This window comes from Onychostoma macrolepis, chromosome 02 (assembly GCF_012432095.1).
Source record: "Onychostoma macrolepis isolate SWU-2019 chromosome 02, ASM1243209v1, whole genome shotgun sequence".
Lineage (NCBI taxonomy): Eukaryota > Metazoa > Chordata > Actinopteri > Cypriniformes > Cyprinidae > Onychostoma > Onychostoma macrolepis.
Window position 1 is genome coordinate 938,832 of NC_081156.1, and position 21,792 is coordinate 960,623.

Below are 21,792 nucleotides of genomic sequence, written 5' to 3' on the forward strand. Positions count from 1 at the left end.
ACAATACAATTGTCGTTAAAATTGTTGGAATTTTATGCAGAAAATGGGAGCGAAGTTCTTTTGTTGAAATAAAATTTACTTGACATGAATTGTTTCATGGTATTTTTACATTTTCAACATTGTTTTTGTCTTTGTAGGTATTAAATGATAATTTAAATGCTATTATACATTTATAATTATGTAAAAGGTACTTTTACCATCAAGCAGCATCTCAACCATTTGGTAGAGGCCTATATTTAAAAAACTGGGTGGTATATAATTATTTATTTTTATGAATTGTGTTATTAGTGCCCCAATAACCTTGTTTTTTTCTTGGAGTGAACATTAAACATATCCCACCTCAATAGCAGAAAAAGTGTTTTTCATTTACGAAATGAACGTACGACAGAAAAGTGGGTGTGCGGTCGTTTCAACGCAAAACTTGGAATTTATCAATATGGACGTGAGCGGTGGCTAAGCTCAAATCTCATGTCTGGTCTCAGCTCGTGTGCGCAAGTTTTTTTTTAGCCTGAACTTGCACGTAGCATATACATATCATGCAGAATTGTAGAATGACATCATTTTGTTCATTTAGATTATTTTCCTGAACCAACAACCGAAGCTCATTAGTCGATCACTGACCAGTAAGATTAAAATGTCTTTTTTTTTTTTTTTTTATATTCAGGGCTTTAGCATTATATGCGCAAATAGCAGCGAAAACCACAGACCATGAAGATTCACAAATCGTCACATCACACACCTGCAGCGCTTCTGTAAAAGGAGAAAAAAAGAAATTAAGTCTATAAAAGGAATAAAATAAATAGGACTACACGAAATATAATAGGCTATATGCCTAGTATAATTAACATAAACAAAAGGGAAAAAACTACAACAAGTATAGGCTACGCTCGTTTTTGTGACACTCTTAATGCATTGAATTTTTTTCTTTAAAAAAAGAGGCAGCAGAGGATCATTTATTGTCTCCTTTACCATTTCCACTCTGTAATATAGTTCTTTTCACATGTTTTGCTAATGGATTTATATTTAGACATTATAAAATCACTATTATAACATTTAAAAATATATATTTTTTGTCAAAGTTCAGCATTGTTTTGTATTGAAGTATGAAGTAGCAAGAGATTTCAACTCATTGAATCTACTTGAATTACACAGATGGCATATTTTAAATTTACAAGGCAATTTTCAGTGAAAAGTGGCTAGTTTGTATCCTTGTTTAAAATCTTCTCAGTTTCTCTCAAATTAATGAATTCTCTTTCATAGGAGTGGCCAGGAAGGGGGCAGCAACCAGTCTGGGTTGGCACAGAAATCTTCATTATTTCAACATAGAAATGGATTTGACTATAAAGTACTGGACTGTTTTAGTGCCTAAAACACAACTGAATACAATTAATTTGTACTTAATTGTAACTGAGATAGTTGTGAATTACATTAAGTAATACTGAGTGAATGATAATTTTTGTATTATTTTTGTATTACCTAGGCTCCAGGTATTTTAATAAAATGGCTCACTATAGCTTTATTGCTCAGTAAGCTTGGTTCTGGGTCTTAACACCCCCAAAATCTTGTTCTCCATCATTGCATAGACCCACTCATGGATGAGACATGCAGATATAGTCAACCTTCAATGAATTTTACATAATCAATGAACTCTGAAAAATGTATCAGTCATTCTATTCTAACATTCTATTAGTTGTCAAAATTAATTCATTGCAGCACTTTTGTCATACCTAAATCGAGCTCTGTACAAAGGAAAATAATGTAAGAATGTAACATGAGTTATTTTATGGTTTCATTTTCGTACTTTACAAGTTAACGAAAAAATAGTGCATATATTCTAGTACATTTAACTGCACTGTGCTCACATTTGGCCTACTTGTGCAGTAAAAAAAAAAAAAAAAAAAATTACATAGCCTATCATCTTGAGCACTATTGTGATTTCGAATTGCATAATATTTCAGTAGGCTGCATGCATTTGAGAGACGTTCTTAAATGTAATGCACATACATGCATGCACAGCTTTGCAGCTTTAATCGCCATTTTGGTAATTTCGTGACTTAACTGACGACGTATGCTCGCAGTTTCTAGTGCGGTTTTTTATGATGAAGTGATAGAGCGTGTGCCTCATATTCGCATACAGTTGAAGAGTGTGCGTCGTAAGCACAGTAAAACGGCTGACAGGAAGGTTTGTTTTACTGACATATAACAATGTCCCATCAGACCGCAGTTCCCTGTTGTTCTACTGAAGCTCATTTGGCACCTTTTCCGCATTTGGTTGACTCGCGCGCCGAGGGCAAGCTGAAGTGCGCATCTGTAAAGTCTCCCGTTTGTTGTGGTCGCAAAGAGATACGGCCGTTCCGCGTCTTAAGTTTTTAATAAATACATTTTTTTAACTCATTAAAATGCTAAAAACTGTTAAAAAAAATGTTGCATTAATTATTTTTAATAACTAAGCTTTTGATTATTTATTACGTTTTACTACTATAGAAGATTTTCACAGAATAATTTCAGCAAAATGGCGCCCCTATAGGCTACCCCTTATTTGCGCCACTGGATGGAACTGACACCCCTATATGTGGCGCCCCTATGCACTGCATATACTGCATACCCCTTATTTGCGCCACTACTTGTATGCTGTGTATAATGAATGCCACTATAGCCTATTTTGTGTTGTATTTTATAGTTTAATATATAATTTTATAACTACTTATTTTTCATTCTTGTTCTGTTCTAAATACCGTTAAATTTAAAATATTTGTTGTAGAGTGAGGGCAACTAAATAGACTATAATGTACATTTACCAGTATTTTAATATTATAAAATATAATATTATAAAATTACATAAATTAATGTAGCCTAATTGTTTGCAACTACAAGGTTAACGGGTGTTTTTGGGGTCAGATCAATTTCTCTTTAATGAGATTACTTCCTCCTTTTGGCCTGGTTTCGTTTCTCCATGTCGTAGGGGCGAGGCTTCTAAACCAGGGTGTTTTTAGGGGCCTGATATTCAAACGACGATTGTTTTCTGCTGCCACATTTATCAACGTGCCATCATTCCTACGATGAGATTGGCAGCATACGAATGTTTCATGAATCACACACAAACTCTGTTGTAAGTTGATTTGTGCGTACGGATCTGCGCTCGTTTCTACATTAAGCCCGGCTCACACTGTGCGATTTTGGCCACAATTTGGCCAAAAGATTCTAAAAAATTCCTATAATTCCTAAAATCTGTAGTCTTTGATCGCTGGTTTGACATTTTCACTGACAGCCGATTAATGGCTGTTGATATCAAATTTCACCTCCGAAGAAATTCTGGCAGTGTCAGAAGATTTGGCGCACAGTCCTGCAGTGTGACTACCCTTACGATGAATGTCAAACTGTCTCCGTTTTTCAAGACAAGCTATGAGCAGAATTAATGCTAGAGAATTATTCTATCAGCCATAAATTCCGGCTCTCCAACCCATTCTCACGCTCAACTTCACATATTGAAGCTTGGTCAGGACCACTTGGCTTCGCTTTTTGACGCTCAAGGTACCCCGTAGCGTCATTTTTCGACTTGCAGGGTCCTCCGTTGTTTTCAGTTGTTTGTCTTAGTTTAATGGTTTGCATGCATTTGTAAAAAATAGAAACAATTTTATATAAATTTATACTTTTATTGGAGCACCTAACCCCAACCCTACCCTAAACCTACCCACTTCTGAACTACATAAAACACGTAACAGGCACATATAAGTGCAGTCACAGGTATTTATTGCAAAAACTGACCATAAACAAGCAGTATAAAAGCATTACAAACAAGTCGTGTTGCATTCCAAGTCTTCTGAAGCCATACGAATCTTTATTAGAAGAAGAGAGTAAAACATAAGGTTTTAATTTCTGAAAATGATCCCGCTCTGTTAACGTGCTCACATCTCATTCAAAAGCATACTGCCATCCCGCAGCATGACGCAATCGGTCACGAGACACACAAGACCCAATAGCATTTCACAACCAAGGCTGAAGTAATGCTTCTGGCAGCATTTTTTGAATTCGCGCACAGACAATATTATCTGTCTGCAATCCCGGAGGCCGCACTTTCAGGACCGCAGTTGTAGGGCCGCACTTCTAGGACCCTAGTTTTTTGTGACAGCGCCACCTACCGATTTTTAGTACAATATAATAGCATACTTGCATTAGTATGCTATTATATTGTCATACTGTAATTACATAATAAGTGAAATAAAATTGTCTTAAAATGACAATAATATCGTTTTTATCACAATTCATTTTGGTGCAATATATCGCACAACAAAAAGTAGTTATCGTGACAGCCCTACAGAGCGCACACACATATACGATCCAAAAATAATTATATCAATCTTCATACCAATTAATGTTCATAATACTATTATTGCATAGCTACTGTTCAAAGATTTGGAAAAAAATTATTTTGATGTTGTGGGAACAAAGGTTCTTGAAACATTCATGTCAATAAAGCCCATCTGAACTGAGAAAAAAAATTATAGAGAGAGATGCAAGAAATCTGAATAGAAATAACATATTATTGACATGACTTTAAATATTTAAAGCACACGTTGTGATGCAGCAGCACTACCTACCACCTGGATGTTCTCCCCTCTTTTCTCAGTTGTTTCTCTATCACCCTATTCAATTCTTCCACTTCACTGAAATAGTTAATGCAGAACATAATCACTGCTAGGTTAACAGAAATACTGTTAACGCTTAAAAAAAAGGATACATTGGGCATTGTGTAAAAACAATTCCAATACTTGACCAATTTATTTATTTATCTTTTGTCATACTATTGCCTACCCTGAGCTGTGTCCTTGAAAACACTTCATATAGAGTACAGTACACAGTAAATGACACAATCTAGCACGTGGTATTTTAACAGTCAATTATTGTGATGGCCTCTCTGTTATGTCTGACTATTAAAATGTCATATGTCTCAACCAACATTATAAAACCATCTCAAAATGAAGAGACGTACTCATAACATGTATTGTGGGGTAACGTTAAACAGGCTGACTGTGAGCACGTGACAGTTAAAACATTAAGATTATTTTAACTTAATTAAAATGGAAAAACAATGAGTAATTAACAAGCTTTCACAAGGAACGTGCTACAGTTTATTGTGCTGTCAATAATTCAACACAGGCTTATCATGCTAACAATTCATTTTACAGCATTAGAGGCTAATATATGATGGCTATGAATTCAAGACTATTTAGCAAATCACGATCACTTCGGCTACGTTAACTTTCCAATGAAATGCATCACAATTGTTTTTAATTGTTAAACAAATAAAAATGTATTCACATTTGATACTCACACTCTGACTGTCATCCATCTTCGCTGGTCCTCTAATTCGGTAGGTGGCGTTGTCACTAAAAACCTAGGGTCCTAGAAATGCGGTCCTAGGACTGCGTTCCTGAAAATGCAGCCTCCGGTTTTGCAGGCAGATGCTACTCCGCACAGACTGCAGCATACAGGATGAGCTTATATCGGCGGACGGAGATGGCGATCGCGTCTATTCCTCTCACAAATCAATCATTTTGCCTCGGAAGACTTGGAATATTAATATTTTTTGAATAAATTATGACGGTAGTTGTATCTGCCTGTTATATCTTGTGTTTATTGACAAATGGTAGGTTAGGGCAGGGGTTGAGTTATGTGCTCATAAATGTGTAAATATATAAATAAAACTGTTGTGGCTGTTTACATTGAAAACTTACACCCCAACATATATCCAATAATGGCAATGTTATTACCCAATATATAATTTAATTATGACGATAAAATTCCCAGTATGGCGTCGGCAACCAGTGGCGGAGCCAGAATATTTGACATCTGATCAGCCACCCCGGGTGCTCCCCCAATAATTAAGATGCTACCATTTCATTTTCTTTGTTTAATCGTTCAGAAAGAAGCGCTATTTTATCCTCGAACTCAAGGATGCGACGCATTTGGTGTTCTGCATCGCGCTTGTTCTCGTCCATTTCCTGCCTCTCATGTATGCGCACACGTTTATTATCTTAGGGAGTGAAAAACATCGCTGAGCAGAGAGGACACAGACAACAAGCTGACAGACAAGACAGAGCAAGTTAACCAGGAAACCAAGTCAAAGCATTCAAATTCTGTTAGCTTCCCAGATAGCAAAATCCCAGCAAACAATGGCGGTCCACCAGCGTTTTTTGGGCGGCACAAATTCAGCGGCTTAATACGGTCGGACCACCGTCGGCACACCATCGGCGAGCCGACCAATCTAAAAACGCTGTCAGTCAGCCGGCGTTTTTTGGGTGGCACGCCACCAGCGGTTTGCCGCAGCTGGGCCTTGGTCGGTGCACCAGTGGCAAGCGGTTCTGTCCCGTGTTTCTACTGAGCTCTTACATGACATCTTTGTTTTATAAATTATATATATATATATTATATTTACGTTTTACATTACATTTTACAGTTAAAAGGAATCTGAAGCACTGAATAAAAATAGTGAGAGTTATAATTATTAACAAAAGTTTAGTATAAAAACTGCAAGCACATTTTTAAACGAAATAAATAGTTTGAATGATCGTAAAAACAACAATACAAAATCTAATAAAAAAAAATAGCAAAAGAAAAAAAAAATTAAATAAAAATAAAAGTGCTAATTTGTCCCACTATCACGTGCGGGTTGCAGTTTACACCTATGTATGAATGGGTCATATAACTACAAAACGATTAAAATTCAAAATTGAATACATTTTTTTGTTGTTGTTGTTTATGTTTATTTAAATGCTGCATGACTGTGACGTGTTTTGATGGACGCGCGCTCTGAGTCTCATTGTGCTGTAAAATATGTGCTGTAACTTTACTGTTAATCGGTGACGTCACTTAAAGGAGCATGTATTAACTGAATCTAGTTAAAACGTGATTTGATATTTAATGGCAAACAATTATTGATAAAAATTGTTCTGTGGTTTCAGGAGTAACACTTCTACAACAGAAGAGAAGCTCTAAGATATCTAAATTTCTGAAGGAAGCTGCTGACAGAGATGTGGCAAACATAGGTAACGTTATGCTGCATGAGAAAGCTCATTAAATCACTTCATATATGCAAATATGTAGTGAAAAAATGCATGTCACCATGCATCTTTAACAATTCTTTATTAAAGTTATTTAAGAAGGCTTTGACATCCAAACATGAGTGAGTGATGTTAAAGTGTATTTTATTTCTGTGATCAAAGATGAATTTTCAGCATCATTACAGAAATCATTCTAATATGCTGATTTGCTGCTCAGGAAATATTCCCGATTCGTATTTTGTTTTGTGTTTTGTGTGTATTATTCAGGACTCCTTAATGAACAAAGTTTAAAATGAACAGTGTTTTTTTGAAACAAAAATATTTACTCTCACTTCTCATCAATTTAATGCATCCTTGTTGAATAAAAATGAATTTATTAAAAAACCTCGCTGTCACGGATGATATAAAGGATCCACGTGCAAAGGCAGTCAGTCAAAAACAGTCTTTAATGAAAACGCAAAACAAGGCAGTCTGTCGTACAATGACACAGAACTGGATGAGAACAAAACACAACTGAAGAAGGTCAGGCTCAGAGGACTCCCGACTTGGAGAGAGCTCGTGGGGCTGGGCTCACTGGAAGCAGCAACAGGACACCGAGAAAACTTAGATGAACACAGCAAGACAAGACATGGTAAGACTCCTGACGGTATCCTGACATGAAGGGCGAAACAAGAGCAAGCATGACACACACAATAATCCGCCAGAGAGCCGCAAGCACAGCCACTGGAAATAGAGGCAATAATTAGAGCAGAGTGGAAACAGGTGTCACCGCCAAGCAGCGCAAGCGCTAAATTGTGATGACAAACAGGTGGAGAAGAGAGCTAGAACGAGCATGGGCGTGCCTGAGTGTGTGAGTGTAAGATTGTGTAAGTATGTATGTATTTATGTGTAAGTGTGTGTGAGAGAGAGAGACACAGAGAAGCAAACCCAGCTCATGACACTCACTGACTGTAAACTTTAGAACAGTATTGTGCAATACCATTTAAAGGTCTGGAGTCTATTTAATAATGAATCCTGAAAAAAAATAAAAAATAAATAAAAAATACGCTAAAATGTTTATCAGCACATCTTTTTTTATATATTGTTAATAATCAGAAATGTTTCTTGAGCAGCAAATCAGATTTATTTTTGAAGGATCATGTGACACTGAAGACTGGAGTAATGATGTTAAATTCAGCTTTGATCACAGCAATACTGTAACGTGGCTGACAAGACGTGAGATGTGCGGATCCATGTGCAAGCTTTTATTTAAAGGCATGGTCATAAATACAGGCAGGGTCGAAACAATGGCAAACAGGTATGGCAGGGACAAGACAAAGAGTAAACCTAGGGCAAGCGTGGGTCGACCATCGGCGAACAGTATCCAATGGGGCAAGGCAGAGAGATAATCCAGGTACACAAGCTATAATCCAGGCACGGGAAATAATCAGAGTCCAAACAGGGAGACAGGGGTAAACACTAGGAACACAGACTAGAAAACAACAAAAGTTCTGTATCGCAGCTAACACTAGGAGAGTGAAAAACGCAGAACAATACTGGAACTGAAAAGAAACACAGAATGGCACAGAAAGGGTTAATCCAGGAAACACGGGTTAGAAACAAACACAGGTGAACAGGTAATCCAAGACTATGCTACTGACAAGGGCTCTGTAGAGTGGCTAGGGGAGCGGTAAACGCATACAATACTCGGCAGTGAGGCAGAGAAAGTCCAAGGCTTAAATAGAGTGTGTGATTGCGTTTGCGTAGGATCAGGTGTGCGTGTGATTAGTGCAATGAGTGATTGGTGACAGCTGTGATATCTGTGCAATGGATGATGGGAAATGTAATTAGATGGTGAAGTGCAAGAGTCCATGTGATGAGCGGGTGACCTCTGGTGGTGAGGGAGCGGAAGTGCATGGACCAGATTCCTGACAAATACATTACAATTTTAACATATTCAAATAATAAAAAAAAAAAAAAAAGTTCTCTTGAATTGTAATATCATTTCACAATGTTATTGTTTTAACTGTTTTTTGAGTTGTGAGTATAAGAGACTTCTTTCAAAGATGTAAAAATCCTACTGACCCCAGACTTTTTAACAGTTGTGTAAATTAGTTATGATGTTCCTCCCGCTTCAATAATACTGCGGCATATGTACACTGTAAAAAATCCAATTAACAAAATGTTGAAAGGGCGAAAATATTTGGTTACACTTTATTTTGATAGCCCACTTTAGACATTCTACTAACTATAAGTAACTTTGTAACTACGTGTCAACTAATTCTCATTAATTTGCAACTACATGTCTACTAACTCTCAGTAGGGTAGGTTTAGGGTTAGTAGAATAAGTTGACATATACTTGCAAAGTTTTTCATAGTCAGTATGTTGTATGTTGTGGACCCATCAAAATAAAGTGTTAGAAGATATTAAGCAGAGAGTCTACTAATACTCTTAATCAGTGCTTAATTTGTAAATTTCGAGGTCCCGGAACAAAGCGGGGTGACGGATCCGGCATGTGATTAGAGGAGGAAGAGGTAACGGAGCATTCAGCCGATCACATTGGTGGGCCAGTTTAAGTGATTAACAGCATGCATCAGTTGCTTTTATTAGGGTTCATACATAAAAAAACCTGAAAAAGCCATGAAATTTTGAAACGGCAATTTCCAGGTCTGGGGGAAAAAAAATAAAAAATTGAATTTTATTTCACAAATCTCTGTAATAGAGTTATAATTAATCCTGTCCAGAATTTCGTGGGGGATTTTACTCATCACCGCAGCTTTCAAATTTATAATGAGGGAAATTCCTGCAAACATTTATTCAATATAGCAAGTAGGTTATATGAGTAAATAAATCCACACAAACTAACAGATTAAATCAGTCATTTGAAAACAGCATGAGTGATTCAGCTGGACCGCGTCTTCTCTCTTTCACTCTCTCAAAGCAGCTTGACATCAGCGCATCTCATCTGCAATACAACGAGCTGCTGCACGCTGTCGATGATCCAAGACTTTCGCTCGCATTTCGGGACAGTTGACAGATTTGTCACTTGCTTAATCGGGTCATTGTTGCATCGTCACAAAAATGCACGTCTTTTTAAGCTAACCGGTACTCGCGCGCTCCAGAGGAGGTTTCAAGGCTGAGCGCTCACAGTCACATCCAAAGCCGCCAAGCGAGTATCATATTGAGTTATTTTTCGTAGTTTGTTGGCCAAATACACACAAAATTGTGGCCAAATACACACAAAATTGCGCAAAAATGGCCGTCCTGGCGAATATCCAGGTTTTTTCTTAAGTAAATGTGAACAGTTGAGAAATAAAATGCACGCGTATAGGCTATTGGATCCGTGCATGTCTTGTGAGAGCAGAGAAGTTCACATGTCGCGTCTTTTGTGCGCTCAGGTTCTTTATTTCAAATGTAGATGTGCCGCAAGCGCGGTCATTATAGAGGATTTTTCATATATGCACACTATAGGTCAGCACAAAAGTCTTTCATATTGGTGCGTGAGGAGGGGGATCAGACAAAATGAGGTGCCGGATCTGATTTCGGAGGAACCGGATCCGGCTTGTTCCGGCACAAATTAAGCCCTGCTCTTAATGACTGCTAGTTGACGTGTAGTTGCAAAGTTTCTTACTGTTAGAATGTCTAAAGCGGACTATCAAAATAAAGTGTTACCAAATATTTAAGTTGAACTCTTTTTATTGCTTGTGCTTAGTTGAGAAGACATATTAAGTCTGCACAAGTATATTTTAAAAAATATTAAATGAATGGTTATTTTCAAATCCAGTCAACATTCAGAATGCTAAATGTTGACTAAACTAATAAAAACAAATCCAGCCAACACTGAGATCATTCCGCACGTGCACAAGCCTGAGTGACTTCGCGGGAGAAACAGCGCTGCCATCTTGTCAAGTTCACAAGTCAGGTGAGTTGCACTAAATAAATGTTATTTTTTAGACTAAATTTAACGAGAAAATCATGCAAAATATCCAACTTTTTTGAGTGGACATTTAGAAAGTGTTTTATGAGTTGTTAAGTGGATATAATTGAACTTTTTTTTAACTTAAAATGTACTTTTCTTTCTCCATCAGGGTGTGGCCAAAGGTTTCATTGGTGCTTTGTCATCACTGCAAGATTTCAGATGCAACCCAGTCAGTTCTTCTAAGGCACCAAACACCAGACTGCTCCACTGCAACTACATACTGTGTACCTTCAAGACTAGGAGTTTATTGTTTTCATTCCAGGTAATGTGTGTAAATGTTTAGAGTGTTTACTACAATTAAAATGTGCTTTATTGTTCTCAGTGGCATCTACACTAATATTAGTCTGTTTCATTCTTATTCCGAGGTCACCATAGCCACCCAGATCCAGTCCGTATCCAGATCAGATGGTGGATCAGTACCTAGAGAAAACCTCTACAGCCCTGAATGTCAGCGGAGACCATGTCAGCTAGATGAGCTCCAGAGACAGATCCCCAGTGAAGACCTCGTTGGCCATCGGGACAAGACCACGAGAACCAGACAAGTCCTCTGCTCAATCTGACCTGTGCAGGAATTAAACCATGCCATGCTGGTTTCGTCTGGCCAGAGGAGAACTGCCCCTCAACTGAGCCTGGTTTCTCCCAAGGTTTTCTACTCAGTTTCTGTCACCGATGGATTTGAGTCCTTGCCGCTGTCTCCTTTGGTTTGCTTATTTGGGGATGCTTGGCTGATTGCATAGACACTATTGGAAGAGAGCTGAACTGAATGATGATTTCATTGAATCATCAATGAACTGACTTTAACTGGAAAAATGACTTGTTAATGTCCTCTTGCATTATTAACAAACTATTTTCCTGTTTGACTGTAAAGCTGCTTTGACACGATCAGTATTGTATAAAGTGCATTATAAATAAAGATTACTTGACTTGATTTTATATATTGTAACTCTTGCTTCATTTTTTTTTTTTTTTGTGACTTCTGCCTCATTTTAAAGATGTAATTGTGAACAGTAGTAATATTTGTAAATGTTTGTTTGCTAACATTTTGTTTAGCTTGTTTGGGTTTTTCTTACTTCATTAAAGTTTAAACTGAATTTTGCAGTTGTATTTCAGATGTAATGTTTGTCAGCTGGAGCTTTAAAGGGATAATTCACCCAAAAATGAAAATTTGCTGTTAATTTACTGACCCTTAGGCCAACTGAGATGTATGTGACTTTTTTTTCTTTAAGCCTGTATGTTTAGTCTGTATGACAAATGTTACAAATGGAGATTGTTATTAAATAATGGCTATTATGTGTTGTAAATTGTGTGTTTTTAGTGATTGATAAACACCAGTTAATCATTTTTTAATAATTTTGTTAAACTATAAAAATGTTTTAGTTCCCCCTTCAATTTCTTATTATGCCCAAATAATAAATCTTAGTTGAGGTAACATATAAAACACATGGAGTAAAGTGTTAAATTTTAATTGACATAACTTGCTGTTATGGTTACATTTAGAAGTATGGTTACTTCTAAATGTTTGACCAATTAAAACATTTTATTTGAATGGACTATAAAACTACTTTTTAGAGTGTAGACTGTGTCTGATATGCTTACTAAGGGATATAGAATAAAATCAGATTGCGATTTAACCAAATTATAGCAAAGTAAGCTAAATAATGTCACAAAACTGGACTATTGACAGTACCCAGAATATCAAAGTCCAGTAAAGGAGGCAGAGATTTTTCGCATTTTACTCTTAAACTCTCAAATAGCCTTCTGATAATGTTTGGGGCTCAGACACACTCTCTCTCTCTGTTTAAATCTAGATTAAAAATACATCTTTTAGCCAAGCATTCACATAACAACTCATAACCTTGTACTCTAGTAATAAATGCGTATGATCATCTTTTGACTGAAATAATATGAACAGCATCTCTGCTAATTCTTCTTTTGTTTTCCTGTTTCTATCTCTCAGGTTTCTCATCCCAGTGTTACTACAGCTTGGATCCAGCCTCACTTGTGGTTACTTCAGATGAAGACCCCAGATGATGGCAACTATAGATGAACATACCAACCTGACAAATGCTATGTATTGTAATCATTGCCTGAAAGCATACCTCGAGTGATTTTCAACCCACTTTGTATTATTACTATGATAGTAATATATGTGAACGAACAATGTTTAATCTTTCTCTGAGTTCCATGAGATACACCCATTTATTTGTCAGCCAAATAATATTTAGCATTATCAGAGTATTGTTTATTTACATATTACAGACTTTGTGACAGTATAAAGTGGATTTCAATTCACCAAACTCACCATTTAATGGTTGTCTGTTTAACTGAACATGACTTTGAACACATAACTTCTATTATCTTAGAGTTATTGACATATAGACATTAATTTGTTGACAGAAGATGCTCCCCATTGAGTCACAGTCACCTCAGGCTGTTGATGGGACTTTTTTTTTTTTTGAAACCTTGAAATTTTCTAAAGCTGCTTTGATTGTGAAAAGCAGTGTACCCTTACAACAGTCAACCATGTTTTTACTATGGTAAAACTAGTAATCATAACTGTAGTAATTAGGGTTTTTTAGTTTTTCTCAAACTAAGGTTTTAATACCATGGTTCTACAACAGTAATATTTTAGTAATGCTGGAGTAAAACTGTGGTAACCATAGTTTTTGTAGTTACTATAGGTTTACTACTATGCTGTAGTAAGACCATGGTTATGGTAGTTACTGTGAATTTACTACAACAATCATAGTTAAACCATGGTTAATTTTGTGGTTGACTTTTGTATGTATGGACATATGTGAATTGAATGCTTCTATTTGAAAATCACATTGGATAAAACTATCTGATAAATATACTGTATGCATTTGTATGTTTAATCTGTGAAAATAAATTTGCAATTATCATTGTACATTGTTTTTGATCCATTATTGTGTGCAAGGATATTTTGGTTAGCGTAATCGAACTGATTATGAACCACGGACCGACCGTGGACCGCCAGCAAACAGTAATTATAAACAGCGGCTCGTCAGCGGACTGCTGTCGGAAAAGCGGTGGCTGCCGCTGGTGGTCCGCTGGAATAATGATGAGCAAAGCGCCGGTGAACCGCGGGTGGCGTCCGCCGGTGGGCCGCCGACTCTGCTACCAGTGGGCCGCCAGTGGCCCGCTGGTCTTATGTTAGCTGGGTTTATTAAGAATTTCAAACGATACAGTTTTGGAGCTTTTAGGTCGCCTGACGGATCGTGCTCCCGCTTTGCCTCAGTTCAAGCGAAGCAGGAGTGCATTCTTATTAGCATGAAGAAAACACTGAATGAACGTCCGATCCATGTTGAAAGATACACTACAACTTAATGTATAGTGTCTCATGTAATCATTCAATGAGTGTTTCAAAACGGAAAGACAGCAGCTAGGAAACATTAACAGCAGAAAATCCATTCAGTGTCCATAAACTAGTTAGAAAAATGTACACTATTTAGCAAAAATTACATTTATATATTTAATCATAATTGCTCTTTTTTATTATAATTAATAAAAATGTATGGATATAACATTAAAAAAAAAAATGAAAAAAAAAATCTAATATGAACTTGTATACAAACCAATTGGTACTTTTTTACCCTATCAATAGGGTTCCCTGTATAGTTTAGATTACAAAAATTAACAACAATTTTATTTAAAAATTAAATAAAAAAAAACACTGTTTTTTTATGCACCTGTCAATTTTGAGATTTTGGGCTTTTTGGTTTTTCATAAAGTGTTTTTTCAGACTAGTAGAACGAAAACATCCTAAAGACACTGTTAAGTGTTTATTTTATAGCACTTTATCTATTTGTGTCAATAGATTTCAATTACAACACATATTTTTAAAGGCTGTTTTCTCAAAATGAGTTTTTTCTCCTACACTGACCCATAAATCTCCACTTCAGTAGCACTTACACACACCAAACTTTACATTTTTATTCCTGTCTATATCTTGAAGGTTTTTACAGAGGGATTTATTCATATATAATTTGCTTGATTATATACAACATTTTAATCCCTCCAAAATTGTCAAAATATAGTGTTTTCTGTCTGTTCTAAGTATTTTCTGAATTATGGAGTGACAAAATGAGATACCCAAAATTCCCTCTGTAAAAACCTTTGACTGTAATATGTCAAAAAAATTAAACAAGAATTTTGAAACTGACTTCATCCAGTGTTTAGATTTTTGTACTAGAAATGTATGCAAATTAGTGCATATTTCATTAAATAATGCCCCATTTGCATATTTAAACCTAAAATTTTAGAAAACTTGTAATACAAAAAATGTTTGAAATTATCAATGTAATCAATCAACTAGGTAAGTTGTCACACAACAGAAGGAGGCAGACAGGTGAGTATCAGAAATAGAGTTTATTAAGCAGAGGCACGGGAGGGAGTAGGAAAAGACTGAAGGATCCAATGCAGACTTAGCTGATGGTAGAGGGAAAGTCTCTCCTTTGATGATTAGTGGACACGATGCAGACAATGGGTAGATGATCGATCCTGGATGACAGAAGATTGGAAGAGTTCCAAGGCAATGGTAAGTATCGGGTAAAGAGTCTGTAGAGTACGTATAGATGAGACCAGACAAGGGTTTGCAGGAGAGGTGGTTCCTTATAGTGCCTGTGCTGATGAGGTGCAGGTGCCTTGAATCAGAACTCTGGGGAAAGTGGCCAAGTGGGTGGAGCGTGTCGATCTGGTGATGATGGGTGGCAATTAGTCTGTGATGGTTGTGACTCTGTGACAGTACCCCCTCCTTGGTCGGCTCCTGACGACCGGATGTTGCGCTGACGACGGGGTCTACCTCGACCCCTTGGAGCTGGGCGATCTGGATGTTCAGCGTGGTATTGTGTGAGGAGCGCAGGATCGAGGATGTCATGACGAGCGACCCAGGAACGCTCTTCAGGACCGTAGTCCTCCCAATCTATGAGGTATTCTAGTCTGGGACCCCGTCGCCGCGAGTCGAGGATGGTCCGGACCCGATAGATGGTCTCCTCATCTGCGACCTCGGGAGGAGGAGGTACCTCATCGCCACCAGATTCTGTGGGGGCAGACAACAAAGGTTCAGAGTGAGGTTTGAGGAGAGACACATGGAAAGATGGTGAGATGCGATAGTGAGGTGGAAGGTTTAGCCTGTAGGTGACCTCGTTGAGCTGCCTCTGCACAGTGAATGGACCTATGTACCTGGGACTCAGCTTACGGCAAGGCAGGCGGAGACAGATGTCCCGTGTCGAGAGCCATACCTTCTGACCAGGTTGGTAGCAAGGGGTTGGTGTTCTTCGGGTGTCAGCTTGCCTCTTGTGTCTCCGCACTGCCTGTTGGAGATGCACATGAGCCGAGTCCCATACTCTCTCGCTCTGCTGGAACCAGTGGTTGACAGCTGGGACTTCCAAAGGCTCACCCGACCAGGGGAATAATGGAGGTTGGTACCCTAGGATACATTGGAACGGGGTGAGCCCCGTGGTGGACTGTCTTAAGGAGTTCTGGGCATACTCCGCCCATGGAAGGAACTGGCTCCAGCTGTCCTGGTTCTGGTGGCAGTAGGATCTCAGGTACCTCCCGATTTCCTGAACCTTCCGCTCGGTCTGACCGTTAGTTTGAGGGTGGTAAACAGAGGAAAGGCTTACCGACACTCCCAGCAGTCTGAAGAAGGCTTGCCATACTCGAGAGACAAATTGGGGTCCACGATCCGATACGATGTCCTCTGGGAGGCCGAAGTGACGGAATACATTCTGAAAGAGGGTCTCCGCCGCTTCGAATGCGGTAGGTAATCCCTTGAGGGGTATGAGTTTGCATGCCTTTGAAAACCGATCTACGACGACAAACACACAGGTATGGTTGTTAGAGCATGGGAGGTCGGTCATGAAGTCAATGCCCAGACGGTTGGGAATGGGCAGAGGAACCAGTTTTCCTTCCGGAAGTCTCCGGGGAATGTTTGTGATGGCACAGACCGAGCAGCCCTTGATGTATCGAGAGATATCCTGAGCCATGGTGGGCCACCAGTAGCGCTGACGTAAGAGCGAGAAGGTACGGAGGCTACCTGGGTGTCCAGAGCCCGGAGACATATGCACTGAGTCCATGAGGGGCAGACGATAGGTTGTTGGTACATAGAGAAGCCCCTCTGGACCTCCCGGCGGAGCAGGTTCGGAACGGTTAGCTTGGGTCAGTAGCTCATCGATGGACCATAGAATCGGACTGACAATCATGGCTGGAGGGAGGATAGGTTCGGGAGAATTGTTATCAGGCTTCGGTTGATGAAGGCGTGACAGGGCATCGGCTCTGCAATTCTTGTCTCCAGGTCGATATGAGACCGTGAAATCAAATCTGGTGAAGAATAACGCCCACCGGGCTTGGCGTGGATTCAGCCTCTTCGCATCTCGAAGATATTCCAGATTTCGGTGATCGGTGATGACCTCAAAACGGTGTTTGGCCCCCTCCAGCCAGTGTCTCCATTCCTCTAGGGCAAGCTTGATAGCTAGGAGCTCACGATTCCCAATATCGTAGTTCTGCTCCGCCAGGGACAGTTTCTTTGAATAGAAGGCACATGGATGGAGTCGTAGAGGATCACCCTGCCGCTGCGAAAGGACCGCTCCGACCCCGGTGGAAGAGGCGTCCACCTCGACGATGAACGGGAGATCCGGGTTAGGATGAACCAAGATCGGAGCGGTCTGGAAGGCTTCTTGGAGATGATGGAAGGCTTCGAGGGCAGGTGTGCTCCAGGACAGAGACTTGGGCCGGCCCTTGAGTGAGGAGGTGAGAGGTGAACTGAGCAGGCTGTAGTTGTGGATAAACCTCCGGTAGAAATTGGCAAATCCTAGGAATCGTTGTAGTTCCTTGACGGTAGCTGGTTGAGGCCAGTTCCGGATTGCTTCCACCTTCCTCTGATCCATCTGGATTCCATGTTGGTCAATGACATAACCCAGAAAGTGCACGGAGGTGGTGTGGAACTCGCACTTCTCCAGCTTGAGATAGAGATGGTGATGGCGGAGCTTCTCGAGGACCTGCTTAACGTGGAGGCGATGTTCGGCCAGGTTCCGGGAGTAGATTAAGATATCGTCGATGTAGACGATGACGAATCATTGAAGGAATTCACGGAACACCTCATTCATATAGCCTTGGAAGACAGAGGGAGAGTTAGATAGGCCATACGGCATGACCCGATATTCATAGTGTCCAGATGGTGTAACGAAGGCGGTCTTCCATTCATCGCCCTGGCATATACGAATGAGGTTGTATGCGCTTCGCAGGTCCAGCTTGGAGAAGATGCGAGCTCCCCGTAGCTGTTCCAGAGCTTCCGGGACCAGAGGAAGTGGGTACCGATACTTCACTGTTTGAGAGTTGAGGTGACGGTAGTCGATGCACAGCCGCAAGCCTCCGTCCTTCTTGGCCACGAAGAAGAAACTCGAAGCGGCAGGGGAGGTAGATTGTCGAATGAAGTGCTGTTGGAGTGCTTCCTGAATGTACTCCTCCATGGCCTTCTGCTCCGGGATGGACAATGGGTAAACCCTGCCCTTGGGCAGAGTAGCCCCAGGTAGCAGGTCAATTGCACAGTCCCATGGCCGATGAGGAGGAAGTTGGGTTGCCAACCGTTTGCTGAAAACCTCCTGGAACGCCCGGTACTCCAGATGAATCTCACCCTGGTGCTCCACGTCAGGGCTTTCGACGGTGGTCGAATTGATCGAGAGAGTGGGAGGTTTCAATTTGGAGGGTCGAGAACGACACAGGGGTGATCTTTGGACAGATGACAGGCATTTGTGGAAGCTAGACTCACTCCATAGCAGGATTTCACCGGTGTTCCAGTTGATACGAGGATTGTGTTGTGACATCCACGGGCGTCCCAGGATGACATCCGTGGTGGACCCCTCCAGCACCATGAACACGATCTCCTCAGTGTGTAGGCATCCTATGCGGAGCTTCAGTGTGGACGAGAGGTGTTTGATATGACCACGGCCCAGCGGCTTTCCTTGGATGGTGTGAATTCTCAAGTCCTGGGAGCAGCGTTTTCTGTGGACATTTAGTTTCTGGAGAATTTGGGGGGAGATGAAGTTCCCCGCTGAACCTGAGTCGATGAGGGCTTGCGCTGAAACACAGATTTGTGGAGTTAAGATCTGTACAGTTGTTCGAACTAAAGGAGCTATTTGAGGTGGAAGTTGAACAGAACTCACCGCTGGGCAGGTGGTCGAGCTGGGCAGGTTGTGATGACATGGCCTTCTCCTCCACAGTACAGGCATAGGCGATGAAGAATTCTCCTTTGACGTTCCACTTGTGTCAGATGGTAGGAGTCTACTTGCATAGGTTCAGGTGTGGAAGGGCGACTGATGATACGGCGGGTGGAGGAAGCAAAGCGGGTTCAGAGAGGGTGCATGCTGTGAGACGTTGAGACACTCGGATGGTCTTTTGAATGAAGTTCTCTAGTCCCATAGAATCATCATAGATCACCATTAGCTGTCTTACATCGGCGTTTAGGCCCTGCCGGAATGCGGTGAGTAATGCAGTCTCATTCCAGCCACTAGCAGCCGCCAGGGTGCGAAACTGGAGAGCGTAGACACTGACGGAACTACTGCCCTGGCGTAGATTAAACAGTTGATCGTGCACTGAAAGCTCTGAGGCGGTTTGGCCAAAAACCTCCTTAAAGTGAGCGATGAAGGCTGAAAGTGAGGTGGTTATGGAAGCGTTAGCTTGCCATAGGGATTGAGCCCACTGCAGAGCGCGACCAGACAGTAGAGAGATGATAAACGCCACTCGGGCGCGATCGTTGGTGAACTGGTGAGACTGCATTTCAAAATAGAGTGATACCTGCAAGATGAACCCGCTGCAATCCTCACCCTCACCGGTAAATGTCGCGGGTCGAGCCATGGGACTGGCGGAGGCAGCAGGGGAGGTCGCGGGTGCAGTAAGCAGGAGTGATTGACGTGCTGCGTGAACGAGGTCAGCAGGAATGTCTGATCGTGTAGCAGGTGTTGAGGGCTGGAGAGACAGACGAACCGCGTTGACCAGTTCAGCGAAAGGATCGGATGGTCGATCAGCGGAAGTCTCCATGGAGCTCTGCATCTTTACGGTCTGGTCTTCTGTCACACAACAGAAGGAGGCAGACAGGTGAGTATCAGAAATACAGTTTATTAAGCAGAGGCACGGGAGGGAGTAGGAAAAGACTGAAGGATCCAATGCAGACTTGGCTGATGGCAGAGGGAAAGTCTCTCCTTTGATGATTAGTGGACACGATGCAGACAATGGGTAGATGATTGATCCTGGATGACAGAAGATTGGAAGAGTTCCAAGGCAATGGTAAGTATCGGGTAAAGAGTCTGTAGAGTACGTATAGACGAGACCAGACAAGGGTTTGCAGGAGAGGTGGTTCCTTATAGTGCCTGTGCTGATGAGGTGCAGGTGCCTTGAATCAGAACTCTGGGGAAAGTGACCGAGTGAGTGGAGCGTGTCGATCTGGTGACGATGGGTGGCAATTAGTCTGTGATGGTTGTGACTCTGTGACATAAGTAAGGTGATAACTATTAATAAAAATGTTTTTACCCTATTTACCTGCAGTGTCTCGCCTTAAGAAAAAATAAAGTGGACATTACCAGTCAAAAACAATTTTTAAAGATTTTTAATGTTTTTTTTTTTTTTTTTTTTTAAAGAATTCTCTTCTACTCACCAAGCCTGCATTTATTTGATCCAAAATACAGCAAAAGCAGTAATATTGTTAAATATTTTTACTATTTTAAATAACTGCTTTCTATTTGAATATATTTTAAAATGTAATTTATTCCTGTGATTTCACAGATTAATTTTCAGCATCATTACTCCAGTCTTCAGAGTCACATGATCCTTCAGAAATCATTCTAATATGCTGATTTGCTGTTCAATAAACATTTTATTATAATTATTATTATTGTTATTATTATAAATATTTAAAACAGTTGAGTATTTTTTTCAGGATTCTTTTAATGAATATAAAGATCCAAAGATCAGCACTTATCTGAAATAAAAAGCTTTTGTAACATTATGCACTATACCATTCAAAGGCTTGGGGGAAGAAATTATATAAATTAATACTTTTATTTAGCAAGGATGCTTTATATTGATCAAAAGATGATAAAGACATTTATAATGTTACAAAAGATTTCTATTTCAGATAAATGCTGTTCTTCTTAACTTTCTATTCAACAAAGAAACCCGAAAAAAATTCTACTCAGCTGTTTTCAACATAATAACAATAAATGTTTTTTGAGCAGCAAATCAGAATATTAGAATGATTTCTGAAGGATCGTGTGACTATAGTAGGCTAAAAATGCTAAAAAATTCAGCTTTGAAAGCGAATAAATTACATTTTAAAATATATTCAAATAGAAATCATAGTTTTTTTAAATGGTAAAAATAGGCTGATTTTACAATATTATTGCTTTTGCTGTATTTTGGATCAAATAAATGCAGGCTTGGTGAGCAGAAGATAATTCTTTAAAAAAAACATTAAAAACCTTACTGTTCAAAAACTTTTGACTGGTTTTGTACTTAATCACAGGCTTGTTAATGATTCCTGAATAATTCTCAATCCAGGCTGAACTCAAAAGCTGGCAGTCCTGTTTCCCTGAACATTTACAAAATTCACTGTATCCTACAAGTTAACGTTAGATCTTTTGTTCCAACCACTGGTTAATAAGGTGATAGAAGTAAGATAAATAAGTTTCACTGAAGTTACGGTAGGAATGAATAGCTAATGTGGGGTAATGTGAAGTAATCAGCAATCGTTTATTCAT

The 21,792-nt window shown here is 39.7% G+C and overlaps 2 protein-coding genes across 8 annotated transcripts in view; both read right to left on the reverse strand.

Annotated features, from left to right (window-relative positions):
- Nucleotides 1-21,792, reverse strand: part of fgf12a (fibroblast growth factor 12a) — a 197,591-nt gene that overhangs the window by 25,616 nt on the left and 150,183 nt on the right. The gene's annotated exons all lie outside the window — the stretch shown is intronic.
- On the reverse strand, nt 18,726-20,614 carry LOC131523388 (uncharacterized). Its single transcript, XM_058749734.1, has one exon. It carries the CDS (start codon nt 20,528-20,530, stop codon nt 19,322-19,324), a length of 1,209 nt encoding a protein of 402 aa, XP_058605717.1. The 5' UTR covers nt 20,531-20,614; the 3' UTR covers nt 18,726-19,321.